The sequence below is a fragment of the Benincasa hispida genome, chromosome 12 (assembly GCF_009727055.1).
Source record: "Benincasa hispida cultivar B227 chromosome 12, ASM972705v1, whole genome shotgun sequence".
In the NCBI taxonomy this organism is placed as follows: Eukaryota; Viridiplantae; Streptophyta; class Magnoliopsida; order Cucurbitales; family Cucurbitaceae; genus Benincasa; species Benincasa hispida.
Window position 1 is genome coordinate 47,324,176 of NC_052360.1, and position 17,389 is coordinate 47,341,564.

Genomic DNA, 17,389 nt, shown 5'->3' on the forward strand with positions numbered 1-17,389 from the left:
TTAACCAAAAACCATACAAAACCATATCAAGAAACTATATTTATTTATTTATTGGAGAAGATAAGATATTTCTTAGTTCTTATATACACAAAAAAGTAAATAAAAATAAACAGTAACAAATTCATATTAAAAAAAACACACAAAAACATATCAAATTTAAGGTGAAGAAAGATTCATAAGTCTTCTCGAAATGGCATGCTTTAAAAGAGTTCTCCATTGACATTAAGCTTAGCTTCAATGAACTTCGATGAAAGAATTCAACAGCAACTTTATAAACACTTATTAGAAAAATAAATCAACCAGGGTAACTCAAAGAATTCTAGAAAAACCCTAACCCCGTTGCGTAGAGTGGTTTCCGGCGAGTTCAAACACCGTCGGAGGTGGCAATGGTTGTTGATTTCCAGCAAGGTGAAACGACGACGATGTCATCGACTGTGGCGGCGGTGGAAGAGCAGGCAAAAGAAGCCCTCCAATTCTTGCCGCTGTCAATTTCTCAACTCTCTCTGCCACTCTGGCTCTCAAATCCATCAATGCCGATCGGAACACCTTCAACTCATCCAATCTCATCCCTTCCACTGGTTCCTGCCACCAAAATCTGCCGTTCTTCCTTGAATCCTCTGCCGCCCGAATCAAATCCGTTGCTCGCTTCTTCTCTGTCTCAAACTCCAAAGCGACATCGGCGAAATCACGATTAAACTCTTCTACAGGAATGTAACTCTCTGCTGGCTTCGGCGGCGATAAATTTTTGTTCAGATATCGATCCAAAAGCCCTTCCACATCGGGATGACCGAAACAAAAAACCTTATCGTTGGGAGAGAAGACAATAATGGCTACCTCTACTCCGCAAAGAATAGAGAGCTCACCAGCTTTCTTGAAAAGTCCAGCACGACGCTTTGAAAACGTTACTTGTTTAGTACTTTTTTTCTCTAACTTTTTTATTTCGATCTTTTGACGGCCAAGAGTTTTCTTCATCGGAATGCTCTGTAATTTCTCCATTAAAAGTGAAGAGGAAGATTGTGGTTGCTTATAAAGCAAGTTAAAGTTTTTTATTTTTTAATTTTGGTAATTTCCTAAATCAAAGGATTGCAATAATTTGATTGGATTCGTGTACATGGAATAATATTTTGTACTTAAAAAAAATAACATATGGAATAATATTTTATTACCCTCATTGAATAATTTCCATAAACAAAACCATTACGAATTACAACAATTTCAAAAACCATTTTTGCATCATGATGTGGCGGCTTACTATTTGCCCGTCACAAAGTTTCTTGAATACACCAGTTACCCAAGTTTTTCCAACCTTCTTCCACTTTCGTCCGAGGCAACGGCAAACTCAAGGAAAATATGGATTTTTTTTTTAAATAATGTTTTTTTAATAAATAATGACAAAAATAGGTGTTTTGGAAAAGTATTGATAAATTTAGGGTAATGAAATCATGTACCCGATACACGATTTCCATGTGGTAGACTCATGTACTGGGTACACGAGTCCATTTAATCCAGTTAGCTGACCACGTCAGCCGTCTGGTTGACCGATGAAGCGAACTCGTGTACCGCTTATGAGTTTTACAATTAATAGTTCTTTTGAGTTTTAGAAGGTTTGCATAATGAGTTTATGTTTATGTTTGTATTATTTTTTTGTTTGTATTAATAGTTCTTTTGTTTAAAGTATAAAAATTAGGTTCAACATCATAATTTTATCTGAACATGCATAATTGAGTTTAGAACATTATATGGTTCAAGATTCAAAGTTCAAAGATTGAGAGAACGAGATGTTGAGAGAGAGCGAGATTATGAGAGAGAGCGAGATTGTAAGAGAGAGCGAGATGTTCAGAAAGAGCAAGATTGTGAGAGAAAGCGAGATTGTAAGAGAGAGCGAGATTGAGGGCGAGATTGCGAGAGCGAGATTGAGTCTGCCACATGGATTAAATGGTCAACCAGTCAGCTGACGTGGTCTGCCACATGAAAATCGTGTACCGGGTACACGATTTCATTACCCTAAATCTGTCAGTACTTTTCCAAAACACCTATTTTTGAAAATATTTCCCCCTCAACCCTATTTTTATCATTATTTATTAAAAAACATTATTTTAAAAAAAATTCGAAAATATGTTTAACGAATAATTAAATTGGAAAAGGGAAAAATTAGGAAGAAAGAAAAAAATAAAAAAAAAATTGAGCTCGGAACCCTAGCAATCAAAGCGAGAGGTTGAAGACAATCTCAATCTCTCAAATTCAAATTCATAAAAAATTGTTGCAATAATTTTGTTCTGAATTTGTTCGCAATCGCTATAAAGAAAGAAAAAAAAAACTGAGCTTGGAACCCTAGTAATCGAAGCGAGAGGTTGAAGACACCCAATCTCTCAAATTCAAATTCATCTAAAATTGTTGCAGTAATTTTGTTCTGAATCTATTCGCAATCGCTGCAAAGAAAAAAAATTGACCCTGAAACCCTAGTAATTGAAGCGAGGGGTTGAAGACACTCAATCTCTCAAATTCAAATTTATCTAAAATTGTTGCAGTAATTTTGTTCTGAATTCGTTCCCAATCGCTATAGAGAAAAAAAAAATTGAACTTGAAACCCTAGTAATCGAAGCGAAAGGTTGAAGACACTCAATCTCTCAAATTCAAATTCATCTAAAATTGTTGCATTAATTTTGTTCTGATTTCGTTTTCAATCACTACAAAGAAAAAAAATTGACCTTGGAACCCTAGTAATCGAAGCGAGGGGTTGAAGACACTCAATCCCTCAAATTCATTATCTAAAATTGTTGCAGTAATTTGTTCTAAATCCGTTCGCAATCGCTATAGAGAAAAAAACAACTGAACTTGAAACCCTAGTAATCGAAGCGAAAGGTTGAAGACACTCAATCTCTCAAATTCAAATTCATCTAAAATTGTTGCATTAATTTTTGTTCTGAATTCGTTTTCAATCACTACAAAGAAAAAAAATTGACCTTGGAACCCTAGTAATCGAAGCGAGGGGTTGAAGACACTCAATCCCTCAAATTCATTTATCTAAAATTGTTGCAGTAATTTTGTTCTAAATCCGTTCGCATCGCTATAGAGAAAAAAAACAACTGAACTTGAAACCCTAGTAATCGAAGCGAAAGTTGAAGACACTCAATCTCTCAAATTCAAATTCATCTAAAATTGTTTGCAGTAATTTTGTTCTGAATTCGTTTTTCAATCACTACAAAGAAAAAAAATTGACCTTGGAACCCTAGTAATCGAAGCGAGGGGTTGAAGACACTCAATCCTCAAATTCATTTATCTAAAATGTTGCAGTAAAATTTGTTCTAAATCCGTTCGCAATCGCTATAGAGAAAAACAACTGACTTGAAACCCTAGTAATCGAAGCGAAAGGTTGAAGACACTCAATCTCTCAAATTCAAATTCATCTAAAATTGTTGCAGTAATTTTGTTCTGAATTTGTTTGCAATCACTATAGAGAAAAAAAAAAACTAAGCTTGGAACCCTAGTAATCGAAGCAAGAGGTTGAAGACACTCATTCTCTCAAATTCAAATTCATCTAAAATTTTTGTAGTAATTTTGTTCTGAATTCGTTTGCAATCCTTACAGAGAAAAAAATTGAGTTCGGAATCCTAGCAATCAAAGCAAGAGGTTGAAGACAACCTCAATCTCTCACATTCAACCATCTAAAATTGTCATAGTAATTTTGTTCTGAATTCGTTCGAAATAGCTACGAAGAAAAAAAACTGAGCTCAAAACCCTAGAACTCGAAGCGAGAGGTCGAAGACAATCTCGATATCTCAAATTCAAATTCATCTAAAATGATTGTAATAATTTTATTCTGAATTGGTCCGTAATCGCTACATAGAAAAAAATGGTGAAGAAACAATTAACAAAATTCTTTTTACTGACTATATGATTTAATCCTTAACGTTTGGATTTTTTTTCTTCAACTTATTCATTATAATCTATTTATTTATTTTCTTGCTAAAATATCATTTTTGTCCCCTTAATTTAAGACACGTTCTTTTTTCCGTCTTTATACTTCAAATAAATATCTAAATTTAGTTTTTACACTCTAAACAGATCTTAAAATTAGTTTCTAAAATATTTGTTTTTTTTTTTTTTTTTAACAATATGTGAGGTGGGAGAAACGGATTTATGGCCTTGAAATTGAAAGTAGTAAGGCCTTAACCAATCATCTTTATCTATGTAGGCCATTTTGATTTTTTATTAAAGAATGTAGACTTTTTTTTTTTTTTTTACATGTTTGATTTTGTGCGTTACTTCCTACTTATTTTTAAAAAAGAATTAAATAGGACAAAATATATTTTAGGTTCTTGAGATTTAAAAAAGTGTTTATTTTCCTTGTAAAGTTTCAAAATAGACACTTTAGTTCGTGAGGTTTGGTTAATGAATCTAAATGGTCCTTGGACCGTTAGTGCCTATATTAGTTTAATAATAATTTTATCCACTCATAAATATGCAATCAATAACTTAGTCTCCATATCATTTTCTGTTAGTGAAACTAACGATCCAAAGACCATTTAGAATCATTAACCAAATATCGGGACTAAAATGCCGATTTTGAAACCGCAAGATCAATTAGACACTGATTTTAAATCTCAGAGACCAATGTATTTTTCCAATAAAATATTATCAGCATCGTGTCCATACAATGCAAAATCCAATGTCTCAATATGGAAAAAAAAGTAAACATATCTTCTTGAACACATTAAGATTGAAATATTATTAAATAAACACTTATTTAACTAATCTCTCTCTTCTTCTAAGTTCAACCTCTTGAAATATTATGGTAAAAACGAGTTTAGCTAAGTGGTATTGACATATATTCTGATCCAAGAGATTAGAGGTTCAATCCTACTATATAAAAACTTAGTAATTAATAATTTAACGCTATGGTTTAACTCATATACTAAATAAAATTCCTATGTTTTATTATTTCAATGATATTTTATTAATATATTCTCATATGTACTCGTTTTCATATTCCATTTGAAATCGATGTTGGTTTGGTTGCGACTAATCTTGGTTTCAAGCTTGAGGTCATGATTCATGAGTTCAATTTACGCATGTGGAGTCTATTAATATTTGTGAAAATAAATTTATAAGGTAAAAAAACGGAATATGGTTCTTCCGTAATACTAAAACATATTATGAAAGTATGATACTTACCTAGTACTAACAAATTTTCCATCGCCGAATCAAATGGACTAAATCTTCTAGTTATGATTTAATGAGTTTTAATGTAGTTTGGATATGTATTAATGATGATTTATATTATTATTATTATTATTATTATTATTATTATTAAACGAACTTAAGCCAAAATGTGTGCTTACCTCGATCGTAAGTTTCTTGACTTTCTTCTTTCGAGGTCGAAAATTTGATTCCCATCACGCAATTTTAAAATAAATAACTAAACGAACTTAGAAACTATATTATGAAATGAGGTTTAAAATTTAATTTTAAAAAGTGATGAGAAATGATAAAACATAATTAATTATAATTATTTTGAATTAATGGATAGATATTAACAATATTTAGTGAAAATTGAGCATAAAAAGTGTAAATATTAAGACCTACAAACTAAATTGGAACAAAATTAAAAATAAACATTTTAAAATCTAAAGTGTTCATAGAGATTTTTTTAATCAATTTAATTCATTAAATAAAATTTTAATTTGTATTAGTTTCAATAGAGTGAGTATAAATCTCTAATATTTGATTTTTTTTTTTTTAATTTGTCTTTTAAGGTCTTCAAGTTTCCCAACTTTGATCATGTTTGTTCGCCAATTTGGAAGCGGCCTTTCAATAATCCTTTGAATTTCTTGCTCGTTTTTAGTAAAGGCTCCTGGATCTAACTTTGTAATCGATTTTTGTGCCATATACCAATTCCATAAGGCAATTTTTAATCGAGTTACCACATACCAATTTCTTAAAGGCAATTGTGAAACCTAGATTTCCATTTTCTTACTTAAGCAGATAATTAAGAGAAATAACTAAGTGAAAGTTAAATCCTATTTTGAAGAGAAGGAAATTTCTAAGTGTTGAATAGATTTTCTTTGAGTAGTTTTGAATTAAGCCTTAAATGGTGAAATTTGGCTAAGTGTAAGGTCAAAAGGACCCATGCATTAAGTGTTAGGAGACATTAACACATAAGATGAGAAGGCAACCATGCATTTGTAAGGTTGGACGCATGATTGGCCGAAGTATTGGCACTGTCTCTTATACACATCTAGATGTGTATAAGAGACAGGTGATCGTGTAGGCAACGCTGAACGATCGTGTAGCAATAAGGGGAGCTAAAACGATGAGGTAGGCGATCGTATAGCAGATGCGCGAAGCGAAGCGATGCACTAGACGATCATGTAGATGGGTGCGGCGTTAAACGATGAGAAGTGGCGCACTAGACAATCGGGCTATAGGATAGGAAAAGTACTACACGATTAGTGTAAGTGCTAGACGATAAGCGTAGAAGCTGGACGATAGCGCTAGACGATAGCAATAACGATAGTGTTAAGCGTTAAACGATGCGCGGGCGCTAAGTGATGAACTATACGATGACGCTACGCGATGGGCGTAGGCGCTAGACGATAGTCGTGCTGCACTAGGCAATGAGTAGTCGCGCTACATGATAAGTGGAATACTAAGCGACGGGCGATAGACGTGGGCGCTGGGCGATGACGCTAAACGATTAAAGGATGCATTGGATGATAAAGCGTCATCGCTAAACGATGGAGGTAAACGGTGAGCACAGTAGCTAAATGATAGGCTATGCATGAGATCGTTGAGAGCGAGATCATTTGCTAAACGATTGAGCTACACGATGGGCTGTTGGAGCTAGGCGATAGAAGCAGGAACTAAATGATGGGGCGGTGCTGAGGACTGCGTTACGCAAGATTGGTGAGCTCATCCGAACAAATGGCTATGTCGAGAGAAAATTGTGGCTTGAGTTAGCTGGACGGATTAAGTTTCATGCAAAGGAAGTATCATGCATGAGGAGGACAACTCAAGTAGGTATGTGGCATGGAAGTAGGTGAATGTTAAAGGAGTAGGTGGTGGCAAAACATGGTGCAAACAACCCAAAGTAAGAGGTGTCTTGTGTTGAAACTTGGTAAAGATGAGAATGATCATTTCCTTAAGCCTATAAATACCACCACAAGCCTTCTTTTGAGTTCATAATCGAAATCCTCCTGAAATATAGTAGGGAGAATGTTCAAGAGCAGTTTCGGAGATAGCTATGTGTTGATCGTGAAGTTTCAAGAGGAGGAGATGCTGTCGGATAGTGAAGTCTGGAAGTAGCATCAATTTGGGACGAGGATATCTCCCAGAATACTCGTGCGTTTGGAGTGATTCTAAAGCCACCTGAAAGCTCTGACAGTCTAGTTTTCATGGTAGGGCTGCCGGAGAAGAAGCTCCAAGGAATCGGACTGGAGAATGAGGAAAAGACAGAAGGGTCGAGCTGTCGGGTAAGCTGGGCCAGTCTTAATGTTTTGAAGATTCCGACCAAACCACACAGAGTTCTGAGCTAAGATTTTGAGACATTTAAGAGCATATTTGTAGAAGAAATTAACTCGAGATAAGTCTAGAACTATGAGTAATATGAGCTTTAAGTTGAATCTAGAATTTAGGGTTCAAAAGAGGAGCCCAGGAAGATCAAGGAACTTCTAAGAGAAAGATTCCTATCCTTACCAAGGTGAGTGGTAATTTCATTTAAGTCTTAGATCATATCCTTTAGAGTAAATTGTACATGCTTATGTTATGAATGAGTATCTAGCATGAGAATGAGATTATGTGATCGGAATGATCAGGGGGATCAATAGACCTAGTTCATGAGCCCGAAAGCAAAACCTCACAGGATGGTCAGGGAACCGAGGGGTCTAGTTCCTGAGCCTGTGGGAGGATCCTCGCATGGGATGGTTAGAGGGCCGATGGGCCTAGCTTCTGAGCCCATGAGCGGGGAGCTATATGCACATAGGAGACATTGAGAACAAAAGGGAACAAAGCAGAGTAAGCGTTCATGATTAGTATTAGTTAACTTTCTACCGTGTGTGTAGGTAGAGAATAGACTCATTCTAAATAGTTATCAGTTTAGCTATCTACCGTGCGTGTAGATAGAAGTTGAGACCAGACTCATTCAAAGTAGAGTTTGAGTACTAACCTCGTATATATATGATATGAGTTGAAATAGACTCTATAAGTTGCTTACCACTCACTGAGCTTTGTGAAGCTCATTCTTCTCTTTCATGTTTTTCTTCCCAAGCAGCGAAAGATAAGGAGTTCCAGGGTGCTGCTAAGGTCAAGGTCTGCCACATGCCACAGTCGCACTTCCAGAGGGTTTTAAGAGTGGTTGTTGTAAACTTTGTAGTTAAGTCTTGGAGTTGTATAAACATTACATTGCTGTGATAAAATGGGCCTACTCAATTAGTAGTTATTATCTCCTTGACTTAAAGTTTTCACAAAGTAAAAAGGTTCAGATGGGTGTATCACAAAAGGGTGGTATCTACGGTCCCTCATGCCTCTCCCCGGGCTTAGGAGTGTGGACTTGAGGCGGGGTGTGACAGCAATTTTCTTGCAAAATCCACCTCTAAAGTATGATGGTAGTTACAATTACATTCTCAAATTTTTAATTGTAAAAATTAGGCTCCTAAACTTCTACAAGTGTTAAATTGAATTCTCAAGCTTATAATAATTGTTGAAATTGAATCCACAAATGATAAAATTTCAACTCTCAAACGTATACAAATATTATAGTTTATACAAATACATAAGTTTGAAGGTCCAATTTGACCCAATTTAATACTCATATAAATCTGAAGGGTAAATTTTTAAGATTGAAAGTTTAAGGGTATAACTACAATTGCCACCATACTTTAGGGGTGGTTTTTGCAACTCGCCCTTAAAAAAATGACATATTTGTTTGTCCAATTTTTTCTTATGTAGTATATCCTCCAAAATAAAGTATGACTCAATTAATTGAAAGGACAAACAAAAAATATTATGAATATTATACAAAATAGATGTCCATTGCTTAGTGTCCCAAAGGTCATGTGTCACCATTCATGATAAGTTCATATCCTACTTGCCATTTTGTCTATAAATAGTGGCATTTGGTGGATCTTAAATCAAACATACATTGGTGAGAATTCCACTTCCACTAATTTGTATATTGTCCAATTTCATGATTTTGGTTATTTTATGTTTTTAGATATTTTATTTTATAATTTTAGTTTTTATTTATTTGTTATTATATAAAATTATTATTATATTATATTTTTCATATCCGTATTCTTGTTGTGCTCCTCAATTTTATAACACGTTATCAGCATGAGCTCCTATCGTTTTTCCCGCTAAAGGTAGGTCTTAAAAATATGTCGATTTTTTCCTTTTCGTTATAATTAATAAATTTAATGTTATTTTGCATATTCAATATCTATTAAATTTCTAACATAAGTACAATATTTTATGATAGTGCTACCATGACAAATCTCACAAAATTAGAATTTGTCGCCCTTATTATTAACGACAATAATTATTTGTCATGGATACTTGATGTCGAAATCCACCTAGTTGCTATGAATCTTGGGGAGACTATTAAAGAAGGAAATACGACATCCAATCAAGACAAAGCAAAAGCTATGATTTTCCTTCATCATCATATCCACGAGGGATTGAAAATGGAGTATCTTACAATAAAAGATCCTCGTATCTTGTGGAAACTTTTCAAAGAGATGTATGATCATCAAAAAACAATTATTCTTCCCAAAGCTCATTATGAGTTGATGCACTTGAGGCTACAAGATTTCAAATCAGTAAATGATTACAACTCCACATTATTTAAAATTAGTTCAAAATTGTTGTTATGCGAAGAGAAAATTATTTATGCTGATATGTTAGAGAAGACATTTTTTACATTTGATGTCTCAAATATGCTCCTGTAGTAGCAATATCGAGAGAAAGGTTTTAAATAGTATTATGAATTATTTTCATGTCTTCTCATGGTTGAACAAAATAATGAGTTATCGATGAAAAATCACGAATCTCGACTAACCGAAACAAAACCATTCCCTGAAGTGAATACTATGAATTTTAATAATAATTGTGGTTGAGGTCGTGGTCACGGTGGAGGTCGTGACTGTGATAGAGGAAGAAATAATTATTATTTTCATGGTGGCCATTCTAATTATTTAAATTTCAAAAGAATCACAAAAAATGATGATCACAAAGGAAAAGATCTACAAGATAAAAGTTCAAAAAGTATTGAAAATAAATGCTTCTGATGTGGAATGACTGGGCATTGGTCATGTACCGTCGTATGTCAAAACACTTAGTTGATCTCCATCAAACCTCCTTGAAGGAAAAAGAGAAAAATGTGGAAGCAAATTTTGCATACCAGGATAATGACATATTTGACCTATCCCAAATGACAAATTTGGATGTGATGGACTTCATTGAATCTTCTGAAGAGAAGATTGGCACAACTGGTGGCACATCAAGTGTTTCTTTTGATTTTGAGAATATCTAGACTTGATGTTGTTGTTTTCTTTTATCTATCTTCATTTTTTTTTAGTAACTTTTGTATGTCTTAAGTGTTTTTTTCTTATTGTAATTATTTTCTTTTAATGAAGAATCATGGATCATTTTCATATGTTGGGTGACTAAAAAATGAGCAAATAAGATCTATGTCTCGCAAACAGTGCAACTACACATACAATACTTACAAATAAAAAAAATTTCCTTAATTGACAATACTGAAAGAAAAAGTAAATACAATATCATGTTCTACAAACTTGAATGTTTTGGAAAAACAAATATTATTTTTCCTAGAGGAACAAAATTTACAATTGACAATGCATTTTTCTCTAGTCAATCAAAGAGAAATCTTCTAATTTTAAAGATGCATTGTTCTGATAGTAAGAATAATGTGGAATATCTATATATCATATCCAGTCTCAAATGAAAAACGTATATTGGAAGAGTTTTTTGCTTTATCTTCTGGATTGTATTATACTCATATACGAGTAATTGAAACATATGCAACAATGAACTCGAATTTCATGAATCCAGCCATATTTACAATTTGGCATGACTGATTGGGTCATCCAGAATCTATAATGATAAGGAAAATTATTGAAAATTGAAATTGACACCCATTGAAGGACCAGAAGATTCTTCAATCTAATGAATTATCATGTGATGCTTACTCTCAAGAAAAATTGGTAATTAGACCACCACAAGCTAAAGTGGGGACTGAATTTGCATTTTTAAAATGAATTCATTGTGATATATGTGGACCAATTAACCCACCAAGTGGACCATTTAGATATTTTATGGTATTAATAGATGCATCCAGCAAATGGTCACACGTGTGCTTATTATCAAGTCGAAATCTTGAATTTGCAAGATTACTTGCTCAAATAATTAAATTAAGAGCGCAATTTCCTGATTATACAATTAAAACCATTCGTCTTGATAATATTGGTGAATTTACCTCCTAATCTTTTGATAATTATCGTAAGTCAATTGGGATAAATGTTGAACATCCTTTAGCTCATGTTAATGCACAAAATGGTTTAGCATAATCATTTATAAAACGTTTGCAATTAATTGCAAGACCATTACTTATGAGAGCTAAGCTTCCTTCACCTGTATGGGGACATACTATCTTGCATGCAGCGTCACTTGTACGCATTAGGCCAGTAGCTTATCATAAGTACTCGCCATTACAATTATCTTATAGTCATGAGCCAAATATTTCCCATCTAAGAATTTTTGGATGTATAGTATATGTTTCAATTACTCCACTACAACGCACTAAGATGGGTCCTCAAAGGAGATTAGGAATATATGTTGGATATGATTCCCCATCAATTATTAAATATCTTGAGCCTTAACAAGTGATGTATTTACTGCACGATTTGCTGATTTTCATTTTAATGAGACAAATTTTCCAATATCAGGGGGAGGAATTAAGAAGTTGGAAAAATAATTTATATGGAATGCATCGTTATTGTCTCATTTAGATCCCCATACAGATAATGTGAACTTGAAGTTCAAAAAATAATTCATTTGCAAAATATAGCAAATAAATTACCAAATGCATTTATAGATGCAAAGAAAATAACTAAGTCACATATACCAACTGCATATGTTCCACAAAATATTGATATCCCAACACAACAAGTTGTCACTAATGAGTCTGGAACATGCTAGAAGCATGATAGACCAGTGGGTTCCAAAGATAAAAATCCTCAAAAACGAAAAAATAATTAATAGTGAAAAAGACTTGGTTGAGGATGTAAACACCCATAAAGAAATCTACGACATGACTAGTGAAGAGGTGAAGTACCTAAAGATAATAATGAGATTTCAATAAACTATGTCATGACAGGAAAAAGATGGAATCGAACTAATGTAATTATTGACAACATTTTTGCATATAATATTGCTCTTGATATTATATCTGAAAATGAGGTCATAAGATATAAACCAAGACTAGTTGCACAAGCTTTTTCACAAAAATCTGATATTGATTTTGAGGAGACGTATTCTTTGGTGGTAGATGCAATTACATTAAGACATTTAATTGGCTTGACCGTGTATAAAAGTATAAATATGCATCTTATGGATGTAATAACGACATATTTATGTGGATCTCTTGATAATGATATTTATATGAGAATCCTAGAAGGATTTAAGGTACCTGAAACATATACATCAAATTCCCGGGAATGGTATTCAATAAAGTTACAGAGATCACTATATGGATTGAAACAATCAGGACAGATGTGGTACAATCGCCTGAGTGAATATTTATTGAAAGAAGAATATCAAAATAATCCAATATGTCCGTGTGTTTTTATAAATAAAACACAATCAGGATTTGTTATTATAACTGTATATGTTGATGACTTGAATATAATTGGAACTCTTGAAGAGCTTTCAAAGGTATTAGAATATCTTAGAAAAGAATTTGAGATGAAAGATCTCAGAAAAACAAAATTTTTCCTTGGTTTGCAAATTCAACATTTAGTAGATGGAATATTTATTCATCAATCAACTTATATAGGAAAAATTTTGAAAAGATTTTATATGGACAAAGCACATCCATTAAATATTCCAATTGCAGTCCGTTCATTGGATATAAAGAAAGATATATTTTGACCTCGAGAAGATAATGAAGAACTTCTTGGTCTTGAAGTACCATATCTTAGTACAATTGGTGCACTTATGTATCTTGCTAATAATATAAGACCATATATTGTATTTTTCAGTAAATTTATTAGCTAGATATAGTTCTTCTCCTACAAAAAGACATTGGAATGGAATTAAGCATATACTTCGTTATCTCCGATGCGAGCAATCGATATAGGTTTGTTTTATTCAAATAAATAAAATTTTGATCTAGTTGGTTATGCAAATTCTGGATATTTATCTAATTTATACAAAGTTAGATTTCAAACAGACTATTTGTTCACATGTAGAGGAACTGCTATATCATGGCAATCGATGAAACAGACTATAATGGCCACTTTCTCAAATCATGTTGAAATTCTTGCAATTCACAAGGCTAGTAGAGAATATGTATGGTTGAGGTCAATGACTCAGCGCATTTGTGAAACGTGTGGCTTGTCTTGAAATCAAAATCTTCCAACAATATTATACGAAAACAACACAACTTGCATAGCCCAAATCAAATGAGGATATATTAAAAGAGATAGAACAAAATACATTTCACCGAAGCTTTTCTACACTCATGATCTTGAAGAAAATAGCGACATCACTGTACAACAAATTTATTTAAAGGATAGCCTAGCAAACGTATTTACAAAGCCGTTACCAATCACAATTTTTGAAAAATTGGTGCACAACATTGGAATGCGGCGACTCAAAAATCTTAAGTGATGGTTTCATGAGGGAGAGTATATATATTGTATTTTTTAAGGAGTATGTATTATATGAAATATGTATTCTTTTTCCTTCACTAGGGTTTTTCCTAGTAAGGTTTTAATGAGACATATTTCATATATAGATATGGACATCTAAGGGGGAGTATTATGAATATTATAATAGAAAATAGATGCACATTGCTTAGTGTCCCAAAGGTTATGTGTCACCATTCATGTTGTCCATGTGCTTTGTAGTTATTCATGCTTGGTGTCCATGTAAATCCACATCCTACTTACCACTTTGACTATAAATAGTGGCATTTGGTGGATCTTAAAATCACATACATTGGTGAGAAATTCACTTCCACTAATTTGCATATTATCCAATTTCATGATTTTTGGTTATTTTATGTTTTTAGTTGTTTTATTTTATAATTTTGGTTTTTATTTATTTATTATTATATAAAAATATTATTATATTATATTTTTCATATCTATATTTCCATTGTGCACCTCAATTTCATAACAAAAAAGATATATTTTTTCATGCACACATTAATATTGAAATATAATTAATGAAGCATTTATTTAACGAAGACTTGTGAATTTTTCTTCACCTTAAATTTTGTACGATTTTGTATTTTCTATATAAATTTGTCCATGCAACCCCTTAAAAAAGTAATTTCTGCCCTTTTATGTATGTAAAAAATATATATCCTAACTAGTTGATTGATATGGTTTAGTTTTTATGATAAAATTCAAAATTTGATTGAATTTATCTTTGATTGAGTTTAATTAGTAAACGTTTATTATGAATTTAAGTAATAAAATAATATCTTAAACCATGTATTTCTTGTTTAAATTAATTTACAAATGTGTTAGATATGGTAGACAACTTTGAGACAATTTTTACGATAACATTGTACCACACAAGAGTTTTGAATAATTTTTTTCAAAAAAGAATTAGGAAGAAATAAATGGTATGTTTAATCCTTTAATTTTTAAAATATACATTTTTAATATAAATATGTAACTCAATTTTTAAATGAATTTTTAAGAATATGCTTAAAAAGTAAGTATTTTTTTCTAAGAAAAGAAAAAAGAAGATCCATAAAGTACTTTTTTTGTTCTTTCAAATAATTATATGTCATTTTAGGTTAGAAAAATTATTTAAAATAGAAAAAATTAGAACATGGATCTTATGACGTATTCCTACAATTTTTTTAGAGATTAAGAAGGTGTTTTTCCTTTAAATAAATAAAATATAGAAATTTTATTTAGTATGTTGAGTTATACCATCTTGTCGCGATTTTTTTTTTAAATGATGTTTTTTTAATAAATAATGACAAAAATAGGGTTGGAGGAGATATTTTCAAAAATAGGTGTTTTGAAAAAATATCGACAGATTTAGGGTAGTGAAATCGTGTACCCGGTACACGATTCCCACCTCTAAAGAAACTGAAGAGATGGGAAAAACGAGCATCGATACATATGGTGACATTCATTGATAGGGAAAGTCAAACTTTCAAAGTACAAACTGGTATAAGTATGATTTCTCCCTACAAAGGACAGCATACCCAAGTTTTAAGCTTGAAAGAATGGACATGTTCTTGAAATAAGTGGCAATCATTCAAGATTCCATGCTCTCATGTAATTGCAGTTTGTAATTACATGCGTATGACATATCTACCACTTATTTATGAATGCAACAAATTGTCCAATTTCAAGCGTTGTTACAAAGGCCGCTTCCATCTAATTCAACACCCAAATTATTGGCCAGAATTATCATTTATAGAAGTTCGTCCAAATGTGGACTTACTCAGAGAACAAGGTTGGCCAAAAAGTACGCGAATTCATAATGAAATGGATCGGAGAGAAGCAAGCCAAAAAGTGCGATGTACAATTTGTAAAAGAGAAGGACATAACAGACGCACTTGTCCACACCGTACACGAGATGCTTCGTCATCTTCGGGTCATTAGGATTTTTATTTTGATTTTTTTACTTGTATTCTTTATTTTATGTATTTATAATGAATTTATGTAATGAATTTATTTAATAAACTTATTTTATATAATTGTATTTTCTTATGTACTTTTTATGTATCTTTTATATTATTGATTCTATAATGTAATATAATTTAAACTTTTTAGGTAATGGAGCCTGGTTTTTCTAATCATGTCCAATTGTACCAACAAAACATGCATCGTTCACAGGCAGTATAGGATAGTTCGTTCATTATAGTGTTAAGTTGTCAGAGGAGGGAGGTGACTGCACAAAGTACTATCCCATTTGATCATCGCATCATTCCATACGTTCAGGAGGCGGGTTTTCTTGGGGTTGCACAGATTGGTTTCATCCAGCTTGATTGGCACCTGATTACTGTTCTAATTGAGCACTGGAGACCGAGACCCACACATTTTAGGTTATTTGGATGCCATACTCACAGATTTGGTCATCATTATCTGATTATTGTCATGATGGTGAAGACATCTGGTTGACTGTTAGCCCTCTTATATGCTTCCATATAGTAGAGTGACATCATCCAGATCGTGTGCTGAGACAGTTCGGTATGCGACAAACGATATCTTTATTGTCCTATACACTCCCAGAACTACACCAGATCGATTGAAGGGGTAAGCATGACCAAGAAGGCGTCGAATCCATGTGGAGTATTTATCCTACTGTCATGGACGACGTGATCGTTGTGCACAGGGAAAATTAACAGATGGGCCAGTTGTATTAGACGACTACTTTCCCTGGTACAATTCGATCACGAGGGGATTTATCTCACTAGACAATACTTACTATTACTACATGGTAAGATATTTCAAATCAGACATTTTCCATATATATAATATGAACATTTTTCTATTCTACAGAATAATTTTATCGGCGAAGTTCAACAATATTCAGTGCAGAACAACCTTCCAGAATTGGGTTCAATGTGTCAGCAAACATTGATGAACGTAGAAAATATTATTCAACAAACAAGACGACTCAATGTTACTGACACCGATCGAAGACGTATTCATCATAGACGAGCACAACAATGGGGTGAACCTAATTTAGAGGGACACGAAGACAACCTCATGAGGAGTAAGGGCCCCGGGGGGGGGGGGGGGGGGGGGGGGGGGGGGGGGGGGGGGGGGAGGGGGTCGTTTTTAAATCCCACATTGTATCATTTTCAAATTGCAAATCTCAAAAGAACTAATTGTAAATATTATTTAATATCAAGGTTTTTTTTTTTAATATGAGTGCAAGATGTTTTTATTGTAGATTAAATATATAATTAAGTTTAACAATTAAAAAAAATATACAAATTTGGCATCAACAGAGTCAAAAGTACAATTTTTATGCCCGTTAAGTTATACTAATTTTAGCATTGTTTGTTCAACACATAAATTAGAACATTTGGATTACAAATTTTTCATTCATGAATTTTAGTTTTGTAAGCCAAATATAATTTTGTGTTTTACTTAAACTAGTAATTTGAAAT

General features: G+C 32.8%; 1 protein-coding gene across 1 annotated transcript; it reads right to left on the minus strand.

Moving 5' to 3' along the window:
• Positions 1 to 330: 330 nt before the first annotated feature.
• On the minus strand, positions 331 to 996 carry LOC120067525 (agamous-like MADS-box protein AGL62). The gene has a single exon (XM_039019076.1). The coding sequence runs from the start codon at positions 994 to 996 to the stop codon at positions 331 to 333; it is 666 nt and encodes a 221-aa protein (XP_038875004.1).
• Between the last annotated feature and the right edge of the window lie 16,393 nt (positions 997 to 17,389).

Excerpts from the sequence above, each read along its gene's own strand:
- LOC120067525 (XM_039019076.1), bottom strand. The coding sequence starts at position 996 with ATGGAGAAATTACAGAGCATTCCGATGAAGAAAACTCTTGGCCGTCAA.